Here is a 27349-nt window from a genome sequence, read left to right as displayed (position 1 = left end):
GAAATCGAAGGTGACCAACGAAGGTGATGAGTGACTGACAACGACATAAACTTTGACTTAATTCATGAGTCAAATTAATATTTAATATAAAATTTAGAGGTTAAATTAGTATTTTATGTAAAGTTTAAAGTAAAATTAACTAAAATTGATGGGTCAAATTAAAATTTAACCATTTTTTACTAGCATACCGTATCGGAAAAGTGACCAAAAACAAACTTCTCCAAAACTTATGACGAAAATCGAATAGACTAAAAATATAAGGGAGCATCAGTGTTGTTCACCAATTAAAATAAGGCAAGATTTGTTTTTACAATATTTTCAAATTCAGTGCTAGTGATATGGTTCTTGCAACACTTGCGCCAAAATTAAATGACAAAGGACAAATTATATAAATGGCATTTTCAAAATTCAACTTTTCGATCTAAACGGCATTTTCTCCGGTAACCAAGAATCACCTAATGACAGCGGGAACTCCACCGCCACCGGCATCGTCCAAACCCGAAGACGACCAGGACCAAACAAGTCGGTCCGCTACCATTCCCACCATCACCGGCCTTGTTCATCGGAAAAAAAGGGACCAGCGTCCGCTCATGGTGTCGTAACCGGTTTTCGTCCGGGCACGAAATATTATAATTTGGCAGGGAAATTGATGTTAATAAATAATTTTGAGAATAATTTGTGAGTCGCCATCGACCTTTTGGATTAGGTAGGTCGAATACCTAAAAATTTTCTTTTAAAATAGTTTTTAAGAAAACCATATTTAAAAGATGAACTGATCTGCGTTTTATAACCAAAAATTCGTTCTTTTTAATAATAAAAAGGGATTCGTGGTCGGTTACGTTTAGGGAAGGATTAGCACCCCTACAACGCCCAAAATTGGTACTTTTTAATTATAAATTGTCTCTATTAAAATGCAAAAATATATTTAATTTATAATTCTATTAAAAAATATTTATTTATTAAAAATATCCGAAAAGAACTTCTAGGTGCCTTAAGACAGCTCTTTTCTTTGATATTGATAAATATTAATTTAAATAATATTGTTTACTTTTTAATTTTAAAATATCAGAATAGGACATCCAGTTGTATTAAGACTGTCCTTTTCTTCGATATTAAAAAAAACAAATATTAAAAAAATATTTTATATGTATATTTATGAATATATATAAAAATTTAACAGTATAATAAAATAAAATATCACTAAAACAATATATTTTAAGCAATAAAATGAAAACATATAAAATAATAACTAAATTATGAATAAAATAAAACTAAATCTAATTCCTAATTAATTGAAATTATAGGGATTAAATATTTTTTTCTAATTTAATAATTAATGACCAAAATAAAATTATCTAAAATTCAAAATTTATAATAAAATAAATTAAAAGTATGAACTAGGGACTAAAAAATTATTTATTAAAATTAAGGGATTAAATCTGTCATTTATCCTAAATATATTATTTTAATTAAAAAGACTAAAATGAATAAAATTAAAATTCAAAGACCGAATTAAAATTCTTATAAATTCAGTTTAGTGACCAAAATGTAAAGTTTACAAATATGAAGGACTGTGGAAGGGATTTAACTATTTTGTAATTACGCGCATAGTCCTTCCCGAAACGACGTCGTTCGGGAAGGACTATATAAGTCCAAATCGGCTGGCCCGAAGGGCCAGCCATTTCATTTCTTCTTTCCTTTTTTTTTTCTTTTCTTTCTCTCAAACAGAGAGAAGAATTCTCTGTCTTCTCTCTAAACTGAGAGAAATTCGGTCGTCCGGCAGCCGTTAGCCGGCGTTCATCCGTCGTCAACCACCGCCGCCGGCCACCGTCTTCGGTGGCCGGAAAAATTTTTTTTTACATCTAAATGTAGATCGGACCGTCCTAATGACGGTCCCGATACTTTTTTCCGTTAAATGACTCCCAATCGGAGCAGATCTACAAATATACCTTCGGTTTTTTCGGTTCTCCGGCGATGTTCAGTGTTTCCGGTGACGGTCAAGGTTTCCTTGGTAAGCTTCTCCCCTCTCTTCTTCTTTTTGTTTTTGCTCTGTTGGGATCGTTGGTAGTTTTATATCTCTCTATTTTCTTCTCTTTTTTTTTCTTTTTGGTTCAGTCTCTGTCTCTTCTTGCTGTCTCTCCCTCCTTCTTTTTTTCGCAGGTGGGTGGTGGCTTTTATAGCCACCACCGGTGTTCGTCTCGGACCGGTCCGAAGAGGGGGCTTCGGTGAGTCACCGGACTACCAGTGGTGACTCACCCCGTAGCCTTGGCGTGGCCGGCTGGTGTTCTAGCTTCTGGAGTCTTCGGCTGGGACGTGGCAGCGGCGGAGTGGCGAGAAGACTGTCGGCAGCCGCATGGAAGCTGGGGCGGCGCCGCGTGGCCCTAGGGTATCAAACCCTAGGGTTTCTCTCTGGAACCATGTGGACCGTTGGATCGTGTCAGATCCAACGGTTGTGATGAGGCGGCTGAGGATGATTAGGGTTAGGAAACCCTAACTGGAAACCCAAATATTTAGGGTTTCTGGTTGGATTTGGACCGGTTTCAGTTGGTTTGTAACTGGGCCGGTTTAATTGTAATTGGTTTGTAATTTATATGTATTTAATATATTTAATAATAAAAATAATAATAATAAAAAAAATAATAATAATAATATTAACAATGATAATAATAATATTAATAATAATAATAATAATAATAATAATATTAATAATGATAATAATAATATTAATAATAATAATAATAATATGGATAAAAAAATAGTATCTTCACATGGCTTGTACTGGACTGGACGACCCAGACCATGAGATTGGAGGCCGGAAAACATTCCATCATGCGACGCACGTTTTTACCCGGTCGTGATCTTCGGATCTTGGACCCGCTTCTTTCGTACCCGTCGACGGTCCTGGGTCGAGAAAGGGCCATCGTGATTAACTTGGAGCACATAAAGGCAATCATCACGGCTCAAGAGGTTCTGCTTTTGAATTAGGAGGATCCTTCCGTTACGCCGTTTGTTAATGAGTTGCAGAGAAGGATTCAGTTGCATTATCAAGCAAATCAATCCAAGGTAATTAGGAGAGTGCCATTGATGAGACCAACTGCATAATTGGAACAACTTCCCAAAATTTGTTACCGAGAATTTCACAGCTCCAGAATCAGAATGAGGAAGCCAAGGCAGAAGAGAACCAGGAAGGTAAAACGATTCTCCCATTCGAGTTCGTCGCATTGGAGGCCTGCCTTGAAGCTGCTTGTGGATGCTTAGAATCTGAAGTGAGAATTTCTCCTCTCTTGAAGTTAGCTTTCTTCCATTTCCAACTCTATCTCTCTAATGTTTTACAATTGGCAAAGCAGACAACAACGTTGGAGCAAGAGGCTCATCCAGCCTTAGATTGACCTCCAAGATTAGTACTCTCAATTTGGAGCATGTTCGACAAATTAAAAGCCGGCAAGTTGCAATCACTGGCCGTGTTCAAAAGGTTGGCTTCTGCACATTTTCTTTTTCTTTTGGTTAAAATATGCTACTAGTCCTCGTACTTCCACAATTTTTTTTAAATTTTAATCTAATTGTTGACACCTTAGTGTTTTCAATAAAAAAATTACTTTGTTAGTTTATAAAATTTTGCTTAAAAAATAGTATGATTTCATAGTTGTATTGATGATAAAGTTTGGGGTTTAAAAATGCTGAGAGTCTATATATATTCTAAAATTTAAAATGTATTCTTCATATTTTAATTTTGTGATATTGAATCTTTATACTCTCTTCATATAAAAATCTGGTCCTTTATTATTTTTTATCCAATTTTATCATTGATTGTTGACTTAACAACTATAAAAAAGTAATTTTTTAGCCGCATATTATTTTGTCATGCTTTTTTAGTTATTATGTCCATCATTAATGATATTTTGTTTTGAATTAATTTGAGGTAAGTACCAAGTAGATATGGTAAAATATAACTCTCAACCGTTTGACATTAAACGCTTGTACCATTGATATTACCGGTACTCGAACCCAAAACCTCAAGGAATAACAACAATTATTTTACTTTCAAGATCACTAGGATTCATTCATAATAAAATTGAATAGAAGTTAAAGAGAGTAATCATGATCATGATTTTTATATATATAATAGTACAGTAAGTTAATATCACAAAATCAAAATATAGAACTAAATTTTAAACTTTAAAATAGTAAAAAAAAACAAACTTGACATGTTTAAACTTAAATTTTGACATAAAATTTTAATGATGTTAAGGAGTGAAATAGGAGTTTTAAATCAAACAAGTAGAGTGATTTAAACTAATTAAACCTGAAATTCTCTTTAAGTGAAATATTTGACCTTTATCTTCAGGTAAGGGATGAGTTAGAACACTTGCTAGACGACGATGATGATATGGCTGATATGTATTTAACAGAGAAACAACAAATCGAGAACTCTTCATCTGCTTCTCTGAATGAAAGAGATGAATCAGTTGAACAAGGAGAAGAAGTTGTCGAACCAGACAATGATGACAGACACTAAACATTTTCTTTTTAACAATTTTCATTAATGATTTTTGTAACCCCAAACCCGGTCTGTAAGTTAGACAAAAACTTAAGTGGTCACATATCTCATTCAGAGGTTTTTTTAAGCTTATAATACATTAGATATAATACAAAACAAAATATTAATAATACAAATATATCCAAAACGATAACAAATACATGTCACCAGATACAACGGAAAACATGTAGAGATATATATTCGTACAAAATAAGTAGTTGATCTCCCCTGATGCCAAATCTGCTAGCTTACGGTCTGCTGTTATCTGAAAAAAGGTAAAAACTATAGAATGAGCTAAAAAGCCCAGTGTGCTTCAAACAGCGTATAAAAACATTTTAATAAAATATTTCAGTAAAATCATTTCATCAAACATGTTTGTTTTATTTAAAATATGAACACTACCCCCATCCGTCACGAACAAAATGTGTAGGTTCCCCAGAACCATACACCCCGTCACGTCCAGTAAGGCTCTGAGCACAAAGCCGAGGAGCTTGTAAGTATTCTTCCTCCAACAATTTCTCCATAATGTCAGTAATAAACAAGTATGTATTCAAGTAAAGTTGGTGAATAATTCATGCTTAAAAAAGCCATATACCGAAATACAAAAATCAGATATCAGGAAATCAATAATCAGGAATCACGTAACATGTATCATGTCATAACAGTATTATGAATTATCACCAATATAAAACAATTCAAACAATATTTTTAAAACAGTAAAATAACACTGTCATGAAACACACCTGTAACAGTCTGAGAAATCAGATAGGGAAGCTTATTACTGGTTTTGTCGATCATGCTCTGCTGCATCGCTAGATCCTACGAATTGGAAAAATCCATATTGGAAACCTAATATAAATAATCTAAATATTATTTAAATAATATACAGAAACCTACGGGTAATTCTCGTAGTACGCGGTTCAGGCTGGTCTAACGAACGGACAACACCGGACCTAATTGATCCTTGCTCATGTGAAACACGAGTACCTTCATAAAATATTTTTATTGAATCAATTCCTTAACCAAATCTCAAATAATTAATCAAAATATTGAAATATTAAGCCTTTTGGGTTTACAAGCTCGATTCAGGAATTTCGGGTCATAATTTGGCAAAACGGACTTCGGAATCAGATTCAGGATGTCGAAAAACATAAAGTATGACTTTTCGAAAATTTGAATTCTTGGTCAAAATCAAAGTCAACGGGTTTGACTAACAATTTGGAGACTTTTACGTTTGAATTTAGTGAAACGAACCCTAAAAATAGATTTGGGACGTCGAAAACTGTCAGGATAAATATTCTTGAAAAAGATTAACTGTTATTTAATAGCCGGTCAAAGCCGGTCAAAAGAGGTCAACAAATTGTCTACCATTTAACAGAAATAACATTTTTTTAATAATTACCAAAATAGCACCCTTTTCGAATTAATTCCCAAAATAGCACCCTTTTCAAATTAATTCCCAAAATAGCAATATTTCGAATTAATTTCCAAAATAACACCTATTTCGAATAAATTCCCAAAATAGCACCCGATCAACGGTAGGGTCGGGTCAAAACCGGTCAAACCCTTTGAAAAACTGGTCAAACCGGTTATTTTTGCCTTCCCCATGCTCAGTGGCGGAGCGTGAGGTCTCTTCTGGCTGCGTAAAACTAACGGAAAAATTTCTAAAAATTATTTTGAGCGATTTCAAGATACTTACAAAGATCGGTTCAAATTTTTGAACGGCGGAGAGCTCGATTTCATCAAATCGGAAACTTTGACCGCTTCACCTCCCCACGCGCTGCCGTCGACGGAGACCGAGGATGACACCGGCGGACTCGGAACGGCACAAGGAACACGATGGTGCGGGAGGTGTCGTAAACGAAGCAACGATCGACGCTGAATTTAAGATTTTCTCGGCGATTGAGCTAAAAAAACGTCGATGCTTTAACTTGAAATTCATGGCGTTTGGCAGCGTTTCACCTCAATTAATTTAAGGGAATTGCTCCTCACTTGATAAAGAACACGATGGTGGTTTCAAAACGACGATCGAAATTCGGACAGAGTCGGGATCGTTGTCGGAAGTTGACGTTGGGGAAGGAAGTTTAGGCTCAATTTAGGAGCAATTGGTTTCCGATTTTTCAGAAACCAATTACCGTATATAATACCAAACTTCACCAACCTTTCTTGGGTAAATTTAGGGCTTGGTCCCTGAATTTTTTTAACTCTAAAACAATCTATAAATTTTTAAAATCTTTTAATTTAGTCCCCAAATTTCTCCAAATTTCTTAATTAAAACCTCAAATTACAATTATATATATTTATATTTTTTCAAATTTCCGGGTTGTTACAATTCTTCCCCTCTACAAGAAATTTCGTCCTCAAAATTTACCTTATGCAAATAGATGAGGAAATTGAGCCTCCATTGACTCCAATGTCTCCCAAGTAGCTTCTGAGGGACTACAATTACTCCACTGAATTTTGACCATTAGAATACGCCTATTCCGAAGAACTCGTTCATCCCTCTCTAAAACCTGAACATACTCCTCCTCGTATGACAAATCAGGTCTTAGCTCTACCTCATCAACTTGAATGATGTGATCTGGATCTGGACGGTATCGCCTCAACATATACACATTAAAAACATCATGAATACGACTAAGCTGTGGAGGCAACTCAAGCTGATAAGCAATAGGTCCAACTTTCTTCAGAATACGATATGGCCCAATAAATCTCGGACTCAATTTACCTTTACGTCCAAATCTCAATACCTTCTTCCATGGAGATACTTTAAGAAAAACCTGATCTTCAACCTCAAACTCGATATCCTTATGTCGCTTATCTGCGTATGATTTCTGCCTATCGAATGCCTCTTTTAAACGATCACGGATAAATCTGACAGTATCTTCAGTCTCTCGAACCAAGTCTGAACCCAAAGTTTTTCTATCATGCAACTCTGTCCAACATATAGGAGTACGACATCTACGTTCATACAGAGCCTCGTACGGTGCCATGCGAATACTTGCCTGGTAACTATTATTGTAAGCAAACTCAGCTAATGGCAAGAAATCTTCCCAACTACCACGAAAATCTATCACACAACCCCGTAACATATCCTCCAACACCTGAATTACTCACTCAGACTGCCCATCAGTATGAGGATGAAAAGATGTACTGAAATTCAAACGAGTACCCAAAGCCTCGTGTAAAGCCTTCTAGAACCTGGAAGTGAACCTAGGATCTCGATCAGATATGATAGACAACGGAACACCATGAAGTCTAACGATCTCAGAAATGTACAACTTAGCCAGTTTGTCCAGAGAATAATTAATCCGGATAGGGATAAAGTGCGCTGATTTAGTGAGTCGATCAACAATCACCCAAATAGAATCCTTTTTAGAAGGAGTCAGAGGAAGACCAGTAACGTAGTCCATTGTAATGCGCTCCCATTTCCACTCAGGAATCTTAATTGGCTGTAACAATCCGGATGGATGCTGGTGTTCTGCTTTAACTTGCTGACAAAATATGAAATATTCTTTTTCATACCAGTCCAAAAGTAAAGCTCCTTGAGATTATTGTACATTTTGTCCCCGCCAGGATGCATAGCATAAGGACTACTATGAGCCTCCTGAAGAATAACTCGTCTCAATTCATCATCTTTAGGAACGTAATAACGACCGTGAAAACACAAAATACCATCCTGATCCATAGTATACTTTGAACTCGATCCTTGTTTAACTTGCTCAATAATGGAAAGCAATGAGCTATCCAGAAGTTGTTTGGTCTTAATCTCCTCGACCAAAGTAGGCTTAACCTGCAACTCTGCTAACAGACTATTATCATCAAATAAACTCAAGTTGGCGAATAAGGCTCTGAGATCTGACATCGCCTTACGGTTCAAGGCGTCTGCCACTACATTAGCCTTCCCTGGATGATATTCTATCTCCAAATCATAGTCCTTTAAAAGCTCCAACCAGCGACGCTGTCTCAAATTCAATTCTTTCTGAGTAAGCAGATATTTCAGACTCTTATGATCAGTATAAATATAATATTTTTCTCCGTATAGGTAGTGTCTCCAGATCTTTAAAGCAAAAACTACGGCATCTAACTCCAGGTCGTGAATAGGATAGTTACGCTTATGCGGCTTTAATTGACGCGAAGCATAAGCGATAGCCTTCCTATCTTGCATCAAAACACAACCTAATCCAGAGTGAGAAACATCACTGTAGACAGAAAAATCTTTCCCAGATTAAGGCTGAATCAGTACTGGGGCTTGAGTTAGAACAGTCTCCAGTTTCTCAAAACTAGCTTGTTGGTTCTCAGACCAAACAAATGAAATATATTTCCTCAATAGTTTCGTCAGAGGAGCTGCAATAAGGGAGAACCCCTCAACGAAATGACGGTAATAACCAACTAAGCCCAAGAAACTACAAATCTCAGAAACATTCCTGGGTTGCTTCCAGTTCAGAATAGCCTCCACCTTTCTTGGATCCACCCGAATACCATCAGCAGAAACAATTTGTCCAAGAAAAGTCACTTCGCTGAGCCAGAACTCACACTTGCTCAACTTAGCGTATAGCTTATTCTCTCTTAGAGTCTGTAGAACAATCTTTAAATGCTCATCATGTTCTTCTTCACTTCTAGAATACACCAGTATGTCATCAATGAACACAACAACAAACTGGTCCAAATAAGGTCGAAACACCCTATGCATCAGATCCATAAATGCTGCAGGGGCATTTGTTAACCCAAACGACATTACTAAAACTTCATAATACCCATATCGAGTACAAAAAAACAGTCTTCGGAATATCTGAATCTTTCACCTTGAGTTGATAATACCCAGACCTCAAGTCTATTTTTGAGAAGATAGAAGCCCCTCGAAATTGGTCAAATAGATCATCGATTATGGGCAAAGGATATTTGTTTTTAACCGTGAACTTGTTCAGTTTCATATAATCGATACAAAGTCTCAATGTCCCATCTTTCTTCTTGACAAAGAGAACTGGGGCTCCCCACGGTGATATACTGGGTCGGATAAATCCCTTATCCAACAGCTCCTGGAGTTGAACTTTCAGTTCCTTAAGCTCCTTTGGGGCCATACGATAAGGAGCCATTGAAACCAGATTGGAACCAGAATAGATTTCAATCTCAAACTCAACTTCTCTATCCGGGAGGTAATCCAGGCAACTCCTCGGGAAAAAAATCAGAAAATTCCTTAACAATCCAGATACCTTCAATATCAGACTGAGAACTCCTAGTATCCAATATATAAGCAAGAAACGCCTCGGAACCTTTCCTGATCATCTTCTCAGCTACCAAAGCAGATACAACATTCGTCAGAAATCCACGGTGTTCCCTAATCATTATAATCTTTCGATTATCTGGGGTCTTCAGAACAACTTTCTTAGTCTTAAAATCAATATTTACTCAATGTTTGTCCAACCAATCTACGCCGAGAATCAAATCAAACTCTTCTAAAGGTAACTCCATCAGGTCAGCCAGAAAAATCTCTCCATTGATCTCAATAGGGCACTCTCTATAAATACGATCCAACACAATGGACTTGCCTAAGGGACTTTGAACTATCACCGAATGCTCAGTATTCTCAACAGGAATATTTAGACCCTCAGAAACAGAATGCGATACATAGGAATTGGTAGAGCCACTATCAAACAATGCAAAGTATGGAACTGAATGAATAGTTACAGTACCTGCAGTCACATTAGGCCCATCATGATCTTGTCGAAGTCTGGCATTGTAAACCAATGCAGGCTGTCTGGCCTCAGATCTAACTGGACCCCTACTCTGAGATACTCGGCCTCTATTAGCCGATCCTGATACTCTGCCCTAACTATGATTCACCGCTGGAGTCTGAACAGTACTCTGAGTACGAGCGGTAGTACGAGCTGGTGTCTGAATAAAACGAGGTATCTCTGGACAATCCTTCAAATGATGGTCACCAGACCCACATTTATAACAAGTGCCCATTTTCATCCTGCATTCCCCAAAATGATGTTTCCCACAGTAATCGCATATTGGCAAGGATTGAGACCCAAAAGAACCACCATGTCTAGAAGATTGAACAACTGAAGAACCAGATGCAACAGGTCTGACACTCTTACCACCTCTCTGAAAGGACTCACCCCTGCCTCTCTTGCTAGGGTGTCCTGAAGAATCAACAGAACCAGAAGGCCTCCTGAATCAGGTTTGAGCTCGATCACTATCTCTCTTGTGTTCCATACCCAGTCGCTCATTTCCTCAGCAGTCTTGGCTATCTCAACCAAAGCATCAAAATTCATCTCTCGGTGGGTAGCGACTCGACTCCTGATCTCATACATGAGTCCATTCTCGAACCTCAAGCATCGATATGTCTCCGTGTCAACAAGTCCAGGAGCATAACGGCTCAATCGGATGAACTCCACCTCGTAATCCATAACAGACATATTACCCTGCTCTAGATTCTGAAAATCCTGGCGTCGCTGCTGCAGATATCTCTCTCCGATGTAGCGACTCCGGAAGCGCGTCTTGAAAAGATCCCATGTTAATTGGTTCCTCGGAATACTACCAGAAATGAATTGCCACCATCTGAAGCTTTCTTTCTTCAACATAGTTAAGGCCCCCTTTAACTTTTGCTCAGGTTTGAGGTCTATCTCATCCATAATCCTCTATGTTTCCTCCAGCCAATACTCAACGTCTGTCGGAGGTCCACCAATAATACCCTCGAATGGAACTACACCAGCAGTAACCAGAGAATTTGAAATCTCCACTGCATTCATGTTACTAGGGGCTCTAGCATCTCTCTGAAACATGCAGAAGATAGCTCTATTAATGGCGTCTTCATTCATCTCAGTATCCTCATCTTCAGTGACGGGAGGGTCTCTCACAGGAGTAAAGTGATCATCATGAGAAAGAGTCGGATGTACTTGCGGAACAGGAGGATCACGTGGTGACATCGGATCGTCTATCGTAATAGAAGGTCGAGTGACTCGCCCTCTACCACGTCCTATCCTACGACCTCTAGCAGCATTCATCGTTGGATCTATAAGGCTCTACAGAAAGAATTTGAAACATATGTCAGATTAGCATCAGGGATCTCGAGAAAACTTTAAATCATAACATAAGGTGACATTTTTTAAAAAAAATTCTTAAAAATCCAAATTTAGGACCCATAGACAGTCCGAGTGTTTAAAATCGAAGGCTCTGATACCACCAAATGTAACCCCCCAGACCTGGTCTGTAAGTTAGACCCAAACCTAAGTGGTCACATATCCTATTCAGAGGGTTTTTTTAAACTTATAATACATTAGATATAATACAAAACAAAATATTAATAATACAAATATATCCAAAATGATAGCAAATACATGTCACCAGATACAACGAAAAACATGTAGAGATATATGTTCGTACAAAATAAGTAGTTGATTCTCCCCTGATGCCAAATCTGCTAGCTTACAGTCTGTTGTTATCTGAAAAATGGTAAAAACTATAGAATGAGCTAAAAAGCCCATTGTGCATCAAACAGTGTATAAAAACATTTTAATAAAATATTTCAGTAAAATCATTTCATCAAACATGTTTGTTTTATTTAAAATATGAACACTACCCCTATCCGTCATGAACAAAATGTGTAGGTTCCCCAGAACCATACACCCCGTCACGTCCAGTAAGGCCCTGAGCACAAAGCCGAGGAGCCTGCAAGTATTCTTCCTCCAACAATTCCCCCCCAATGTCAGTAATAAACAAGTATGTATTCAAGTAAAATTGGTGAATAATTCATGCTTTAAAAAAACCATATACTGAAATACAAAAATCAAATATCAGGAAATCAATATTCAGGAATCACGTAACATGTATCATGTCATAACAGTATTATGAATTATCACCAATCTAAACCAATTCAAATAATATTTTTAAAACAGTAAAATAACATTGTCATGAAACACACCTGTAACAGTCTGAGAAATCAGATAGGGAAGCTTATTACTGGTTTTGTCGATCTGCTCTGCTGCAGCGCTATATCCTACGAATTGGAAAAATCCATATTGGAAACCTAATATAAATAATCTAAATATTATTTAAATAATATACGGAAACCTACGGGTAATTCTCGTAGTACGCGGTTCAGGTTGGTCTAACGAACGGACAACACAAGACCTAATTGATCCTTGCTCATGTGAAACACGAGTACCTTCATAAAATATTTTTATTGAATCAATTCCTTAACCAAATCTCAAATAATTAATCAAAATATTGAAATATTAAGCCTTTTGGGTTTACAAGCTCGATTAAGGAATTTCGGGTCATAATTTGGCAAAACGGACTTCGGAATCAGATTTAGGATGTCGAAAAACATAAAGTATGACTTTACAAAAATTTGAATTCATGGTCAAAATCAAAGTCAACGGGTTTGACTAGCGATTTGGAGACTTTCATGTTTGAATTTAGCAAAACGGACCCCAAAAACAGATTCAGGACGTCAAAAATAGTCAGGAAAAGTATTCTCGAAAATGATTAACGGTTGTTTAATAGTCGGTCAAAGCCGGTCAAAATTCTCGTCAAAAGAGGTCAACAAGCTGTCAACCATTTTACAGAAATAACATCTTTTTTTTTAAAATAATTACCAAAATAGCACCCTTTTCGAATTAATTCCCAAAATAACACTCATTTTGAATAAATTTCCAAAATAGCACCTATTTCGAATAAATTCCCAAAATAGCACACATTTCGAATATATTCCCAAAATAACATCCGGTCAACGATCGGGTAGGGTCAACAGGTCGGGTCGGGTCAAAACCGATCAAACCGGTTATTTTTGCATTCACCACGCGCAGTGGCGACGCGTGAGGTCTCTTCTGGCTGCTTAAAATTCACGGAAAAATTTCTAAAAATTATTTTGAGCGATTTCGAGATACTTACAAAGATCAGTTCAAATTTTTGAATGACGGAGAGCTCAATTTCATCAAATCGGAAACTTTGACCGCTTCACCTCCCCACGCGCCACCGTCAACGGAGACCGAGGATGACACTGGCGGACTCGGAACGGCACAAGGAACACGATGGTACGGGAGGTGTCGTAAACAGAGCAACGATCGGCGCTGAATTTAAGATTTTCTCGACGATTGAGCTAAAAAAAAGTCGAGGCTTTGACTTGAAATTCACGGCGTTTGACAGCGTTTCACCTCAATTAATTTAAGGAAATTGATCCTCACTCGATAACGAACACGATGGTGGTTTCAAAACGATGATCGGAATTCGGACGGAGTCGGGATCGTTGTCGGAAGTTGACGTTGGGGAAGGAAGTTTAGGCTCAATTTAGGAGCAATTGGTTTTTGATTTTTCAGAAACCAATTGCTGTATATAATACCAAACTTCACCAACCTTTCTTGGGTAAATTCAGGGCTTGGTCCTTGAATTTTTTTAACTCTAAAACAATCTACAAATTTTTAAAATCTTTTAATTTAGTCCCCAAATTTCTCCAAATTACTTAATTAAAACCCAAATTACAATTATATATATATATATATATATATATTTCAAATTTCCGAGTTGTTACAATTTCACATTCATTATTTGCTTATAATATCTTTTGCATTATGTTAGCACACCTGCTGAAGCCCGTTTGACACCCTGCTACGAAGGTGATGATACCCAAGATTCCGATAAACCCCATGACCAATCATTTGATGCTGCTACAGCCAGAGACAGCCATGGAAGTCGATCGTGTTCTGGTCATAGTTTTATCGGTAAAAACCTTAATGTATAGGAGTTAGAAATGCTATTGGAAGCCTACTTTGTACAAGCTGATGGTACACTCAACAAGCTCTCCACGGTATGCTATATTACACTGATACAGATACGGGGACAGGAAATGACAATTTCTAAAATTACAGGGTACGGAGACGGCAAGGGTACGGCATATAAAATAATTTTAAAATTATAAATAGATGTAAAAAATTACCTAAAAGTTCTCATGACTCGGGTGGAAATGTGTTGGGATCCTTCAGTTGCTTCCCTAGCTAAACCAAAATCTGAGACCTTTGGAGTGAAATATTCTAATAGAACTGAAATTGTTTGTTGCTTTCTAAAGCTCAACAAGTGTAAATGTTTTGAATGGTAGAACACAAGTAGCCAATGTGGAAATGAGTGACATTGATGGAGAGCTTGCCATGCTGCTTGACAAGATAGAACCAATGCCTGCATTAACATGAAGACCAGATTATCATATATTCCTACTTCAAAAATATCTAAATAGTCCATACAAACAACAAAGAAATATAAGTAGCTTAGATTGAGGCATCAAAATTCCATTTATCATGTATTCCAACTTCACAGCTTTAAAGATGATTAGACATTATGATTCAATTGTTGCAGTAACTGAAAATGCATAAAGACATATCAGCTTAGGGTTGTATGTGTGCCTAAACGACGTGTACATAGATCGCTAGGTTGAGATTCAGCTTCAATAACCTGGAAAAGATTCGAATATTTGATCAATAGGTTGCAACTTGCAAGTGCTCATCTTCTCTGCAGGTTTATATCGTAATTGTACTGTAAACAATCGTTCACTACCAGAAATTGGTTATAATAGTACCCAATACCCATCGTACTAGGCTTGGTCCCTTATATCCTGAACCTTGGCCCTCCCGACTCAGACCCATGGTTCCAGCACTGCCATAACCTCCAAGGACACCCCGTCGGTGTCGTAGAACACGAAATGCGATCTGGGTCCGAAGAACTAAGCGTGGTAAGCCATCCATTCTCGGATTCTATCGGTGCTTAGCTTACCGTACAAAGATGATCTACAGTGAAGATAATCGCGTTAATACGGCGGTCGAAATTTCGATTCGTTGTAAGATCCGGGTGGTTCTTGTAGAGCTATAAATTTCTCGTATTTTCTCTAAGATTCGCCGTAGTAGGCGTTTATTGTTAGCTTTCCGCACGCGTTGTCTTGGTTTGGATTGAACGGGAAGGTGCAATTCACCTCTGTTGCACGGGGATGGCAGAGGAAGGTCGTCCCCAGCGAGCATCAAAACGTCCCCGTATCGTTCGACCGTACTCTGCCACCGTGGCACGTCCCCGGTACGTACCCCGGCCGTCCCCGTACCGTCCCCTTGCCAGGGACGTTTCAAGTACTTGAAACGCCCATCCTCTACTGTCCCCATGTAACATAGACAGTATGTCACTTGCATCTACAACTTGATTAATGTCTCCTGTCTCATCATTGTTTACTCGAACTCGAATATAAGCTTAGATTATATATTTAGTTCTCGAACTCAAATGTAAGTGTAGATTATTGAATATTTTATCTCTTGATGATTTTCCTCTTTGATTGAAGATGAGGGATTATGTGGATAACACAGAGAACTACATAAACATAATGTTGGATGAAAAATAGAACCATTATCTTTGAATGAGAGTGATGCTATCGACAACAACTCTTGTGATCAGTGCTTTTGTCGCGGTCGCCGATATATTTGGCATGAACATTCATATCTAACTATTTGATGATGATAAAGTAGGGATGCCGAAGTTTCTTTGGACGGTCGACGGTAATACTGTTGGGGCGGTATTCCTCTATGTGATTGATATTTCATGGTGTAAACACAAGGGCTTGTTAGGGTAGTCAGGGCTAAGGTCGTTTACCATTCTAAAGCATGAGGCGAAGGATTCGTTCATGATTTAGCTAATTTTTACATTTAATAATAAGCTAGCCTTTGTTTTTTTTTTTTGAATTGAAAGAAAGCCTAAGATAGTAGTCTAAGCATGGCTAGTAGCGTCATCTTGCTGCGCAACGGCTGCTTCTAATCGAAGGAGATCAATAAGCTCATCAGGGGGAAAGTCGAAACGAATCAAACTAAAGTGATTCCAGGAGACAAGCTTTGCCATCTTATCTGCAATTTTGTTCCCATTCCTGCTTATCCATTGGATATTTGTTATCCAGCATCCAGACCTTCGTTGCTTCGTAATTGCGCGTAATAGAGGAATATGACTGTCAATGGAAGCATTATCTTCGACCAGCTTGACTGCTCTGCTACAGTCGGATTGTATCAATAATCTCAAAACCCCAAAGCTCCTTACAATGAGTAAACCTTTGTAGATGCTCCAGAGTTCTGCGTGGAGGGAAGATGTTGTCCCTATATTTTTTGCAAAACCTATAATCTAATCACCAGTGGAGTTGCAAAGCACACCACCAATCAAACCTCACCCATCAAGTATCGCAATTGCACCATCCGTATTTAAACACATCTATCCTCGGGGTGGCGGAGACCACGTTGAAGCAGCCATCTGTTGTCTCGGGCTTTCAACAGGAGTTCTGGTATTGATTTCATAGCACTTGGCCCAGCTATAACCACTATGAATGATTGAGTCTGTTTTATAAGTAGCACCCTTAAAAACATAATCGTTCCTTTGTTTCCAAATTAGCCAAATGAGAGCAGTAAAAAAAGAGGACCAAGAATGACCACCCTCGCATAAGGGATGATGCATGTTGATGTTTAGTGTAATCCATGACTGAAGGTCAGTCCCGAAAAAGCTTGAGCAGGCGGATTGGGGCACAATGCGCAACCACATATGTCGGCTTGGTGGGAAATCACGTAGCACATGAATTACAGTTTCAGTTGTTGCACCACAAGTGAGACAAGAATGGTTATTTGTGAGCAGTCGTCTTCCTCGTTCATAATTCGTCATGATTTTTTCTTTATAAGCGAGCCATGCGAACTCATTGAGGAGCAATGATTGACCAAATTAGCTTCCAAATAAAGCTTTTTTCATTCCAATTACCTTTTATGAGAAAAAAATAAGCTGACTTAATTGTAAAGTTAAGTTCAGGATTCCATCTTAAAACCAGTGCATCAGGTTTATCGTTTTTATCAGGGGGTCTAACATTGATGACGTGAGGGATGACAGCTGGAATGAGAACTCGAGATAGAGCTGCAACGTCTCAATGGCCATGAACATCAACGAAGTTGTGAATTGTCTGGGTTAAAACATCATATATATCATTTCGGGATTAGTCTCGTAAAGGCCCCAAGCTCGACACCCAATTAACATTCCAGAAAGTTATAAAGTTCCCATTACCCAATAACCAAACCAAACATGAGAGCAACTGTCTCCATATTTTCGATATTCCTCTCCATAATGGGGAACAATTATGCTTTTCGATCAATAGAGAGTGAGTCTCTTGAATTTTATATTTTTGTCTGAGTAGTTGGACCTAGTAAGAATCTGTCTTCACCATAAGGGAATAGTCAAGCTTCATCATGAAAGCTTTGTTTTGCTCAAGAGGCTGAACAAACCCTAAACCTTCTCAGTCAATCGGATTAAAAACAGTAGCCCAGTTAACTAGAGAGATTTTCCTACCAGATGATTTCGACCCCCAAATAAAACGTCTTACCACAATTTCGATCTCATTACAGACTCGTTTAGGGAATGGCATGACTTGCATAAAATAAGTTGGAATGACTTAAAGGATTGATTTTGTCAAAGTAATACGCCCTGTAAGCGAAAGGGGTCGAGCAACCCAGCCATTTAATTTACTCCTGAATTTGTCGAAGATGAAATCAAAATCAGCAACTTTAATACACCTATGAAGGACCAGAACTCCAAGGTACTTCCCCATAGATTCAACTTCTTGGAAACCAAGACATGATAGAATGGTAGATTTCGTGGGTGTGGTGGTATTAGGTGAGAAGTATATATGTGTCTTCCGTTTACTAACTTTGTGCCCCGAGAAGTACCCAAATTCCATGAGGATTTTCTCAATTATTTTCGCATGGGGTAGATCAGCCTTTGCATATAACATAAGATCATCAGAAAAAAAATAAATGACTGATAGAGAGGCCTTGCCGGGAAAAAGAATAACCCTTTCAATCACCTTCTTTAACACATTTACGAATACTATGGCTAAGACATTCCATTGCTAGAACAAAGAGATATGGAGAAAGTGAGTCACCTTGTCGGATACCCAGTTCTGGTTGGAATGTATAAGAATTCTCACCATTCCATTGGATTTGCATAGAGGTCGAGGTGATACAGTGCATTATGAGTCAGATAGTGCTTGGTGGGAAACCAACTTCAGTGAGCGAATCTTGAATGAACTCCCATCGGAGGCGATCAAAAGCTTTTTCAAGATCCACTTTGATTGCCATCAAACCTTGCTTTGTCTTGAGCTGGCGCATGGAATGGATTACCTCCTGATTTATAATGATATTTTCGGTAATAGAGCGGCCATCGATGAAACTTGTTTGATTCGGCATGATCAAAATAGGCATCACTTGCTTTATGCATCGGACAATAATTTTGGTGATGAGTTTGTACATAACTGTGCACAAGCTGATGGAACGGAAGTCCGCAAAAGTTTTAGGTCCTTTTTTTGGGATTAGAACAAGCATAATTTTGTTTAGATCGGCTTCAATGTCACCTCCTGTAAAAACCTTTTTCACTATGATACATACAGATTGACCCACCACGTGCCACTTTTGTTGGAAAAATTTTGCATGGAGGCCATCATGTCTCGGTGCTTTTAGGGGAGCCATATCCTTAAGAGCTTCATAGATTTCCTTATCATTAGGTTCAATAGACATGGAATCCTTTAATTGAGCCAGAATAGCCGGGAAAATAACCTGAAATGGGAAAAGTCCCTACCACTTTCTCATCGCATGCATAGATATTCTTTAAAAAAAGAACCACTTCTTCCTTAAGTTTATTCGTGTCAAAGTACCAATCACTTGGAGGAAGTTTTAGGGCCAAGATTTGGTTTTTCTGCTTTCACTGCAAAGCACTTCTGTGGAAGTATTTTTGTGTTTCGGTCACCTTGGGTGGCCTAATTAATTCTTGAGTGTTGTTTCCATAACTATCTTTTTTTTTGTGCCAATATAATCGAACACCGTTTTAATCCATGTATCAGTTGTATTAGTAAAGAGGGTGATAGTGTCCGAAAGAGATTCAGAGTTTACCAGTTATCCTTCACCATACGATTGAAATCATCATGATGCAACTAGCCAGAGAAATATCTGAATTGAGCCGGGCGAAGGTTATTTGTAGAGATGCCAACACAAAGGAGAATTGGTCTGTGATCAGACCGCATGCGATGAAGATTATGTATGGCTGTTTCAAGATACGATTCGTCCCATTTGCTATTACATAAAGCCCTGTCAAGACGAGCATAAGAGAGACCCCGATTCCACGTGAATTCAAGACCTTGAAATCCCATGTCACGGATGTCGAAATCATAAACAAAATTCTGGAAATTTTTGCAAGGCCGAGTAGAAATTGCAGCATTCATCTGAGCCGAAGCAGTGAGCGTGGAATTAAAATCTCCAAACATGATCCAATGGGAGGTAATATTTCCAGCGAGGGATCGAAGGTGAGGCCATAGTTGTTTTCGCTTTGTTGTATTCGGGCTGGCATATATAATGGTTGCCAAAGTCGAGAACTTGCCACAGGTAGTAGATATACGGTAGTGTATGAACTGAAAATGGTTGAGAAGTATGTCTACATGGATTTTCATGTGCCATCATATCCATATGCCTCCTGAAAAACCTATAGCTTCAATGCGGTGAGAGCGATCGAAACCAATGGCGGCAATAAAAGCATCAGCTCTGCCCCTACTTATACGGGATTCAAGGATTGTTACTAAGTCTAGTTTAAAGTCGCGCAAATATTACCGAAAAGCCGTGAGAAAACACGGGTGACCATATCCCTGTACATTCCAACATATTATTTTAACATCCATAAAGAAAGATAAGTATAAAAACCAAATCATTCCAGTATGGGAACCGTTTGGCTGTCAATGCAAATATTCTGCGTGGCATCGTCTCGTTGAGCAGGACTAGTAGGATCGGCTTCTGGTCTTTTAGAAAATGCTTCACTCGAATGAAGTTGGTTTGTATCGGGTGGTTCTCGTGGTATGGATTTGTGTTGGGTGGTTCTGTGCATGACTTGCAAGTTCACGTCATCAATAATGTTTGGATTTGTATTCTCTGCTAGAACGATGGTCGAATGTTTCGACCTATCCAATATGGTAACACGTGGTTCAACATTGCTTTGGCGGGGTTGGTTACTGGATTGACTTGGGCTTCCTTTCGAAGATCTAGCAGTGATCTTGGGGATTATTAGTGGTTTACGGGAAAGAGTGACCATCTTGTTTTTTGCAGTATGTTGACTGCTGGAGTTGCTTTTGCTGGATTGTGCGTGATTAGCTGAGGAAAGAGAATTAGTCGCGTGGGAAGCATGAGAGACATTCGGTCCATGAGAAGCATGATGAGCATGAGGAGTCTGAGCAGTATTTTGCGTGTGAGTAACTTTGTTGGTATATGTAGCTTGATTTTCAAATGAAACAATTGTAACATCATCAGCTGATTCATAAAGAGGATTAAAATGTGAACCATTGTTCTCTAGATTTTGTCTTTTATCTGCTGGAGGTTTTTTATTGCTTTTCTGTTGTCTTCGCTCAATAACCATCCATGGTCCAAATGGTTCAGAGCTTTGATTGGCAGTCGATAATTGTGGTTCACTTATTTGATCCTTTGGGTCATTTGAATCATGCTGGTCGACAATAATTTTATCTGGGAAGATATCATTTACATGTCCATACTGACCACATGAGAAGCAGATTGTAGGCAGTGATTCGTATTCAACAATCTGAATGCGCCCATTGATTAGAAGCTTCGAGGTTAACGGTTTTTTCAGGTCCACATTCACCGCCATTCTTGCAAAGCGTCCTTGATGACCAGTTTCCGTTTGATAATCAATTTTAACAACCTTTCCAATGCATTCACCAATTTCAACAATAAGGCTGCGTTTATAGAGGGTTACCGGTAATCCCGGAAGGCGAATCCACGCCACAATTCTGCTAGGGAATAATTGTGATGAGGTAAAATTCGGCGACCATGGTTCAACGGTTAAGTAATATCTAAAGATTGTCCATGGGCCATCGGAGAGGGCAGTCAAGAAATCTGAGCGTGTTCGTAGCCAAACGAGGAAGTAGTCGTTTTCTATGTCCATGAGACGAAAAGGCTGAGTCGGCTTCCATAGATCATAAAGTTTGTTTCAAAGAGTTGTGTAGCCAATACGCCTCCCAAGTAGCTTCACCACAACGGTCTGATCAAAACTTTTATTGGCAATGGCTTGGACCCGATCAGAGAAATCGATGAGATTAAACCATCAACGACACCACGGACTACATCATCCTCGAAAACTTTGACATCTTCCTCATTCAGAATTTCATCATCGATCAATGGTTCTTTAGGACTATCTTTAATGAGAGTGTCGCGATAAGAGATTGGAGCGGGTGGGATCGCTGGATTCGTATTGCTGGCCACTTCGACATCCATGTTGCGTGGAGCGTCGTCGCTTGTGTCTGGTGGTTCTTCATCAAGTCGGCGTGCTTTCTTTGTTGAGCGGTCGTCTTGTGCTAGGTTTTATTTAATCAAGTCGGCGTAGCTAGCCTTTGCTTTTAATTCTGTAATTGTAAGACTATATTATTTCTAAACTAGGATAAACTACTCCCATGGCCACTAAATTATTGACTAGATTATATTTTGATTATTAAATTAAAAATTTTTTCAGATGAGTCATTAAAGTTTTAATTTGTATTCAACCAAGCCACCAACTTTTACTTATACATTCTATCAATTTGTATAATAACCCAGTTGATCCTTATTACTTATATATTCTATCAATTTGATTCTAATATTATTTTAAAATAATTGAATAAATTTAACACTCCATGAAAATTCAAGAAAATGAGAATAGTTACAAGGGTACTTTAACTTGAGACTTGCGGGAGATGGGCAACATTTATACAAGTTAAACCGCTTCTTAATGATAAAAATAAAAGAAAATGAGGATGGGAACTAGAGGACTCGTACTTAAGACATGAAGAAAATTTGCACACAAAACATCTTACAATTCATATGCGTTTATTCAATTATTTATTTTTATTGGTAAATTATTAATTCAGTAACATTAAGCTTTTATTCAATTATTTATTGTAATTGTCATTTCAAAACTAATGATGAGAGAAAATTTATTATAAGGTTTTCGAATGATAAAGACGGTTAGAGAGAGAGAGAGAGAGAGAGAGATGATGAAAAGCAGACACAACTGTTGTTTATAAAAGACAGGAATGGAGATATGAGCAGAAATCAGATAATTTATTACAAAACCAACGCACAACAACAGCTGCATTCCCCCAATTGGAATTTTACAGTGGGATTGAAGGTTTTGGTTTTGATGATGGTCGGAACAACAATTCATGTTTTATTATCGTTATCCAATATGATGCAACCCAACAAGGCAAGGACTCTTTACCTTTACCATTACCATCATATATATATATATATATATTAATAGTGTATCTGTAAATTAATAATTTTATTATTTTTTCTGCATAACTTTATTATCGTTCCTTCATAAATGGAGTCTGAGACTTGAATTTTTTTCTTAATATATCTCATAATTCATTTGGGGATAACTATATCATTCTCTTTACTTGATTAAAATCCCTCAATATGATTGCTACTAATCTCATAAGTAGTTAAATTTATTATCTGACAGTCGGATATACTCCCTTACTAATCTATCAATAATCATCAACTCTATAACTTATATTAGCACCGTACTTCTTGATGTCAGATACATATATATCCGCACAAACAAGATTGAGAAAGAAAAATATTCTTTACTACATTCATTGTTTATCATCTTCTCTAATCCTTTTCTCTTATTTCTCCGTGCAACCGATTGTAACTCCCTATCGAATAAAAAGAGAATGAACCACCTAAGGACATCATCTTCCTATTAAAATTATAAACATACATTATAAACAAAATAAATAATAATACATCACAAAAAATAATTTAAATAAATTTAATTCTAAAACTTTTATGTTAGTTTCACTATTAATTTATTGATGGTAGGTAAAACACATTCACTATTAAATACTAATGTTATTATAATATGATATTTGGTTGATTTGTCTCTATGTTTTGTGTATTTGACTAACATTGGGAACTCCCAAACGTTGAAGAATAATAAAATAAGTGGAAATAGGACATGTGGGTCTAAGATTAGATCATAACTTTTGACATCCTAAGTTCCCCTATAGTTGTATTTCTTATCTTATGGACACTTTTGAAATTATATAATCTTAGTATGGAATAGTTTGATGAATAAAGAAATGAAATGGGAAGGGACATATAATTGTGGATGACATCGACTTCGATGAAAGCTGCAAAGCAGACATGGTTGAGGGAGCAAAGTGGCATTAATAAAATCCAAAAACAATATCAAATTATTCAATGTAATGGGGCATGTTCTTCAGGGTTTGGAAAATCACAGACAGGATCTTCCAAGGGGAGGTTTTTCAAAAGGTAAGAAATTAAAGGCTAATTGGGATGATGCATAGTTGCATACAGAGAGGGGATTAATCTCCAAATATGGTATACACTTTTGTATTTATTTAAATAAGGGTTTAAACTTTTTAAAACTTTCAAAAAAAATGAGATCCTTTGAAATATTAGACTTCTATATGAGCAAATTTTGAAAGATGAAATCCTTTTATATATATATATATATATATATTGTTATATATATTGTTGTATATATATTGTTATATATATATTGTTGTACCCTTTCCAAAGTTTCTCTTCTGCACCTCAAGGCCTTCGAAGCTGCCACTATAGTTGAAATTTTGGAAGAGCATCTCCGGAGGAAGGATCTCAAAGGTTGACATTTCCTAGGAAGTAACCACCTCCTAGTACGACTTCTGATAAGTTCAGGTGATCCATCAGAGTTAAATCTATTATTAACCTATCATATCTACAGGTCTGTCAACCTATGAGTAGTTCTAATGGTCTTATGCTTGACACCAACACTATGAGTCACTATAAAATCTTTCGATCAAGATCGAGAGAAGGGTATAGACCCTTTCTTCACGAACCCCTGTCTACCTCATTATGGAGACAAAAGACCTTGACACCAATCAATGATTGTTCTTCCATCGACTACAACTCTGTCCAAATAAAAAAAAGTGAACTCTATATAATCGTTGTGATCAATTTGTTCCCATCAATATATATATCAACATTAACTTTTTGTCATTTACTTAGCATCATCATCGTCATCTGTGAGAGCTTAGATAATGAATGCCCATCACCCATTTAACACTTCCCATCATCTTTGTGCCTCCTCATGTGCATATTTAGGGGCCTAAAACTTGTTGAGTTATGGTGAAAAATGGAACTTATGAATGGTGGATATGGACCCCTGTCTGGACACTTTGAGACATGGTTCTTGTCATCATTCATGACCAAGCTTTCCCCCCCCCCCCATGATTTTGATTCATAGAAGAAAAAAAAAAAAAACCAGCTTTCTAATCAGAAATGAATTATAATTTGGTTTAAATTATCTTCAGATTTTAGAAATAATTTGATCAGAGTTTGGAATTATAATAGTAGAGGGAAATGGAAAAATCCCAACTTCCACATAGATTATGACACATCTATTTGTCCTGTTTTGTTGAAAAGATGAATGTTAGAGTTTAAGCAACCTCGATGTTCAGACCAATAAATGGTGTCGGCCGGTTTTGGGTTCAAAATTTTACCAAACAAAAACAAAGATTAAAATAAACATCCCTGCACATGCATGCAACAGTCAACGATGTTTTCTATTGTGTTGAGTTTATCGCCATTGCGATAATATTGAATGTTATTCTGGTTATTACGGATATTGAAATTTTATGATAATGATTTAATACGGTATCTTTATTGTTTTGTAACGATTAATATTTTGATAATGAATCGCTACTAAAATTCCTGTTCACTTATTGTCCCTTACATTGCAGAAGAAACATTTGCTATCTAAAGCCGAGGATTTACCAATTTGTAGATTTCTGTATAAAATACTCACTTCTCAGTTTTAGTTTTTGCTTTTCAGGCTGAAGCTAAAAGTACTGAATGTGGGGAAAAATATAGTACTTTCGACACTGTTTTATAACAGTTAATATTATACATACATACATACATACATACATACACACATATATATATATATATATATATATATATATATATATATATATATATATATATATGTTGAACTATTTTTGTATTTAGTTGAATTGAAGTAGTGATTAACTGCAGATATAAAGAGGAGAGCATGGGGTTCCATAAATAAAAAACAAAGATTAAAAGGAGAGAAATATATTTCCAAGTTTTTGCAATGGCCACCAGTACAATGGAAAACTGGAAATGAAATGAAAAATTAAGATATATGAAAAAGGGAAAAAGATCCTTTTCTTCCATTTCTTTTTTATCTCATTTTCCAACTCCACATTCTCTTTGGGTTTTTTTTTGTACTTAAAACCACCTGTAAATCTGATCCTCCCTGGTTTGTAGCTGGTTTGCAAAGGGAGAAGATGACTGCAAAAAACCCAAAATAGTTTTGAAAATTTGATCCTCCCTGGTGTATTATCAACATATAAGCTAAGATTTTGAACAAAAGTACCTCAAAGTGTGTTGCAGAGAAACCCACAGGAGCATGATTATTGTTGTTGTTCTGGGAAAAATCACCAACAACACTTAATTTAAGACCATTGAAAACAACATGATTATTGAGAAAATATATTTTATAACACGAATGGATTACCTTGGAGTGATTGATGAAAGGAGAGCTTGCTGTATCATCGTCTTCATGTACCTGCAGGCGTCTTCGTTTTTGTTCCTTGTTTCTATGTCTGTTACCACCACCGTTTTTATTCAATGTGACACCTTGGGGCACCATGTATTCATGGTGTAATTGGTTACCATCATGGGAGTAGCAGTTTTCTTCATAGAAATGTGGAGGCCCTGAAGATGCATCAGAAACCATGGAAAGGTCTTCTTCTTCTTCATCATCATCAACCTTTTGTTTACCTATATTCTCTCTATGTTCATCACAAAACCCACTCTTTTTAACATTCTTTTTCTTTGAAGGACTGGCAGAGAGAAATGATTGTTCTAAGTAATTAGTCCAACCGGACTCACTCCCACTGCTATACTCACAGGCTATAAAATTCATCTTCTTCTTCTTCTCCTTTTTTCAAAAGAAAACCCTACACTCAATGTGTTTCCTACCCACCTCTACCTAAGGCTAACTTTTATCTAGAAGAGAAGTAAGATGGTCTAATTATGATTGTAGTCCCTCTACTATTATGAAATTGACATTAAATCCTTACATATAATTTGATTCTTCTATTTTAATAATGTTATTAGTAGGTCTAAAATGATAATATCATTATTTAGACCCTTAAAAGCGATAACATAAAACTATTGCTATTCGATCGTATAGTTAGAATCAATTCTAAAAATAATTAATTTAGAATCCATCAAGCGATCTCGGTGATAAAAAGATAATGTTATTTTTTTTAGAGATTTCGAGTTCGAACAACTGCATCTAGAGAATATGTACGTTGCCAATAACTAATAAATATTTTAAATAAACACTATCTTGTAAGTCCCGCGACCCTATATTATGAACCTATGTAAACACCACAACCCCATTTCGTAAAAGGACAACCCCTAAAAAATGACAGGTAATACTAACACGGGAGATGGTGAGGTTATATGTGCCCCTGTTTTAGGACTTAGGAGGGTATTGGATCAAGTAAGAGAGAAGAAAGGAGGAAAGGAATTGTGGGAAAAGGAGCAAAGGAATTGTGGGAAAAAGACCAAAGAGAATCACAGACTCAAATCCTAGACTAATTTTGTCGTCGTCTTCCCCCAGAATGTGAATGAATCAAAAAGTGCCAGATGGGTGCTTGTAAGTGAGAAAAAGAAAGAGAGAAGG

The 27349-nt window shown here is 37.1% G+C and overlaps 3 protein-coding genes and 1 pseudogene across 3 annotated transcripts; 1 reads left to right on the top strand and 3 right to left on the bottom strand.

The window, feature by feature from the left end:
• Positions 1–458: 458 nt before the first annotated feature.
• On the top strand, positions 459–16145 carry LOC120149705 (annotated as a pseudogene).
• Positions 16146–19517: 3372 nt separating this feature from the next.
• On the bottom strand, positions 19518–20030 carry LOC120149704. Its single transcript, XM_039162432.1, has one exon. It carries the CDS (start codon positions 20028–20030, stop codon positions 19518–19520), a length of 513 nt encoding a protein of 170 aa, XP_039018363.1.
• Positions 20031–20281: 251 nt separating this feature from the next.
• On the bottom strand, positions 20282–21526 carry LOC120149703. The gene has a single exon (XM_039162431.1). It carries the CDS (start codon positions 21524–21526, stop codon positions 20282–20284), a length of 1245 nt encoding a protein of 414 aa, XP_039018362.1.
• Positions 21527–25841: 4315 nt separating this feature from the next.
• On the bottom strand, positions 25842–26608 carry LOC120149613 (protein SOB FIVE-LIKE 6-like). The gene is made up of 3 exons (XM_039162342.1): positions 26171–26608; positions 26030–26080; positions 25842–25944 (listed from the first exon to the last, which is right to left on the bottom strand). Exons 1-3 carry the CDS (start codon positions 26579–26581, stop codon positions 25882–25884), a joined length of 525 nt encoding a protein of 174 aa, XP_039018273.1. The 5' UTR covers positions 26582–26608; the 3' UTR covers positions 25842–25881.
• Positions 26609–27349: the final 741 nt, after the last annotated feature.

The sequence above is a fragment of the Hibiscus syriacus genome, unplaced genomic scaffold, assembly GCF_006381635.1.
Source record: "Hibiscus syriacus cultivar Baekdansim isolate YM2019G1 unplaced genomic scaffold, ASM638163v2 tig00111008_pilon, whole genome shotgun sequence".
Taxonomy (NCBI): Eukaryota; Viridiplantae; Streptophyta; class Magnoliopsida; order Malvales; family Malvaceae; genus Hibiscus; species Hibiscus syriacus.
The sequence above is the reverse complement of the archived record's forward strand: the minus strand, read 5'-3'. Positions and strand labels throughout refer to the sequence as shown.

Coding starts and splice junctions, on each gene's coding strand:
- LOC120149704 (XM_039162432.1), bottom strand. CDS start 20,030: ATGAAAATCCATGTAGACATACTTCTCAACCATTTTCAGTTCATACAC.
- LOC120149703 (XM_039162431.1), bottom strand. CDS start 21,526: ATGGACATAGAAAACGACTACTTCCTCGTTTGGCTACGAACACGCTCA.
- LOC120149613 (XM_039162342.1), bottom strand. CDS start 26,581: ATGAATTTTATAGCCTGTGAGTATAGCAGTGGGAGTGAGTCCGGTTGG. Junction 26,081..26,170: donor CTTTCATCAATCACTCCAAG/GTAATCCATTCG, acceptor GATTTTTCCCAG/AACAACAACAATAATCATGC. Junction 25,945..26,029: donor TCTCTGCAACACACTTTGAG/GTACTTTTGTTC, acceptor GGTTTTTTGCAG/TCATCTTCTCCCTTTGCAAA.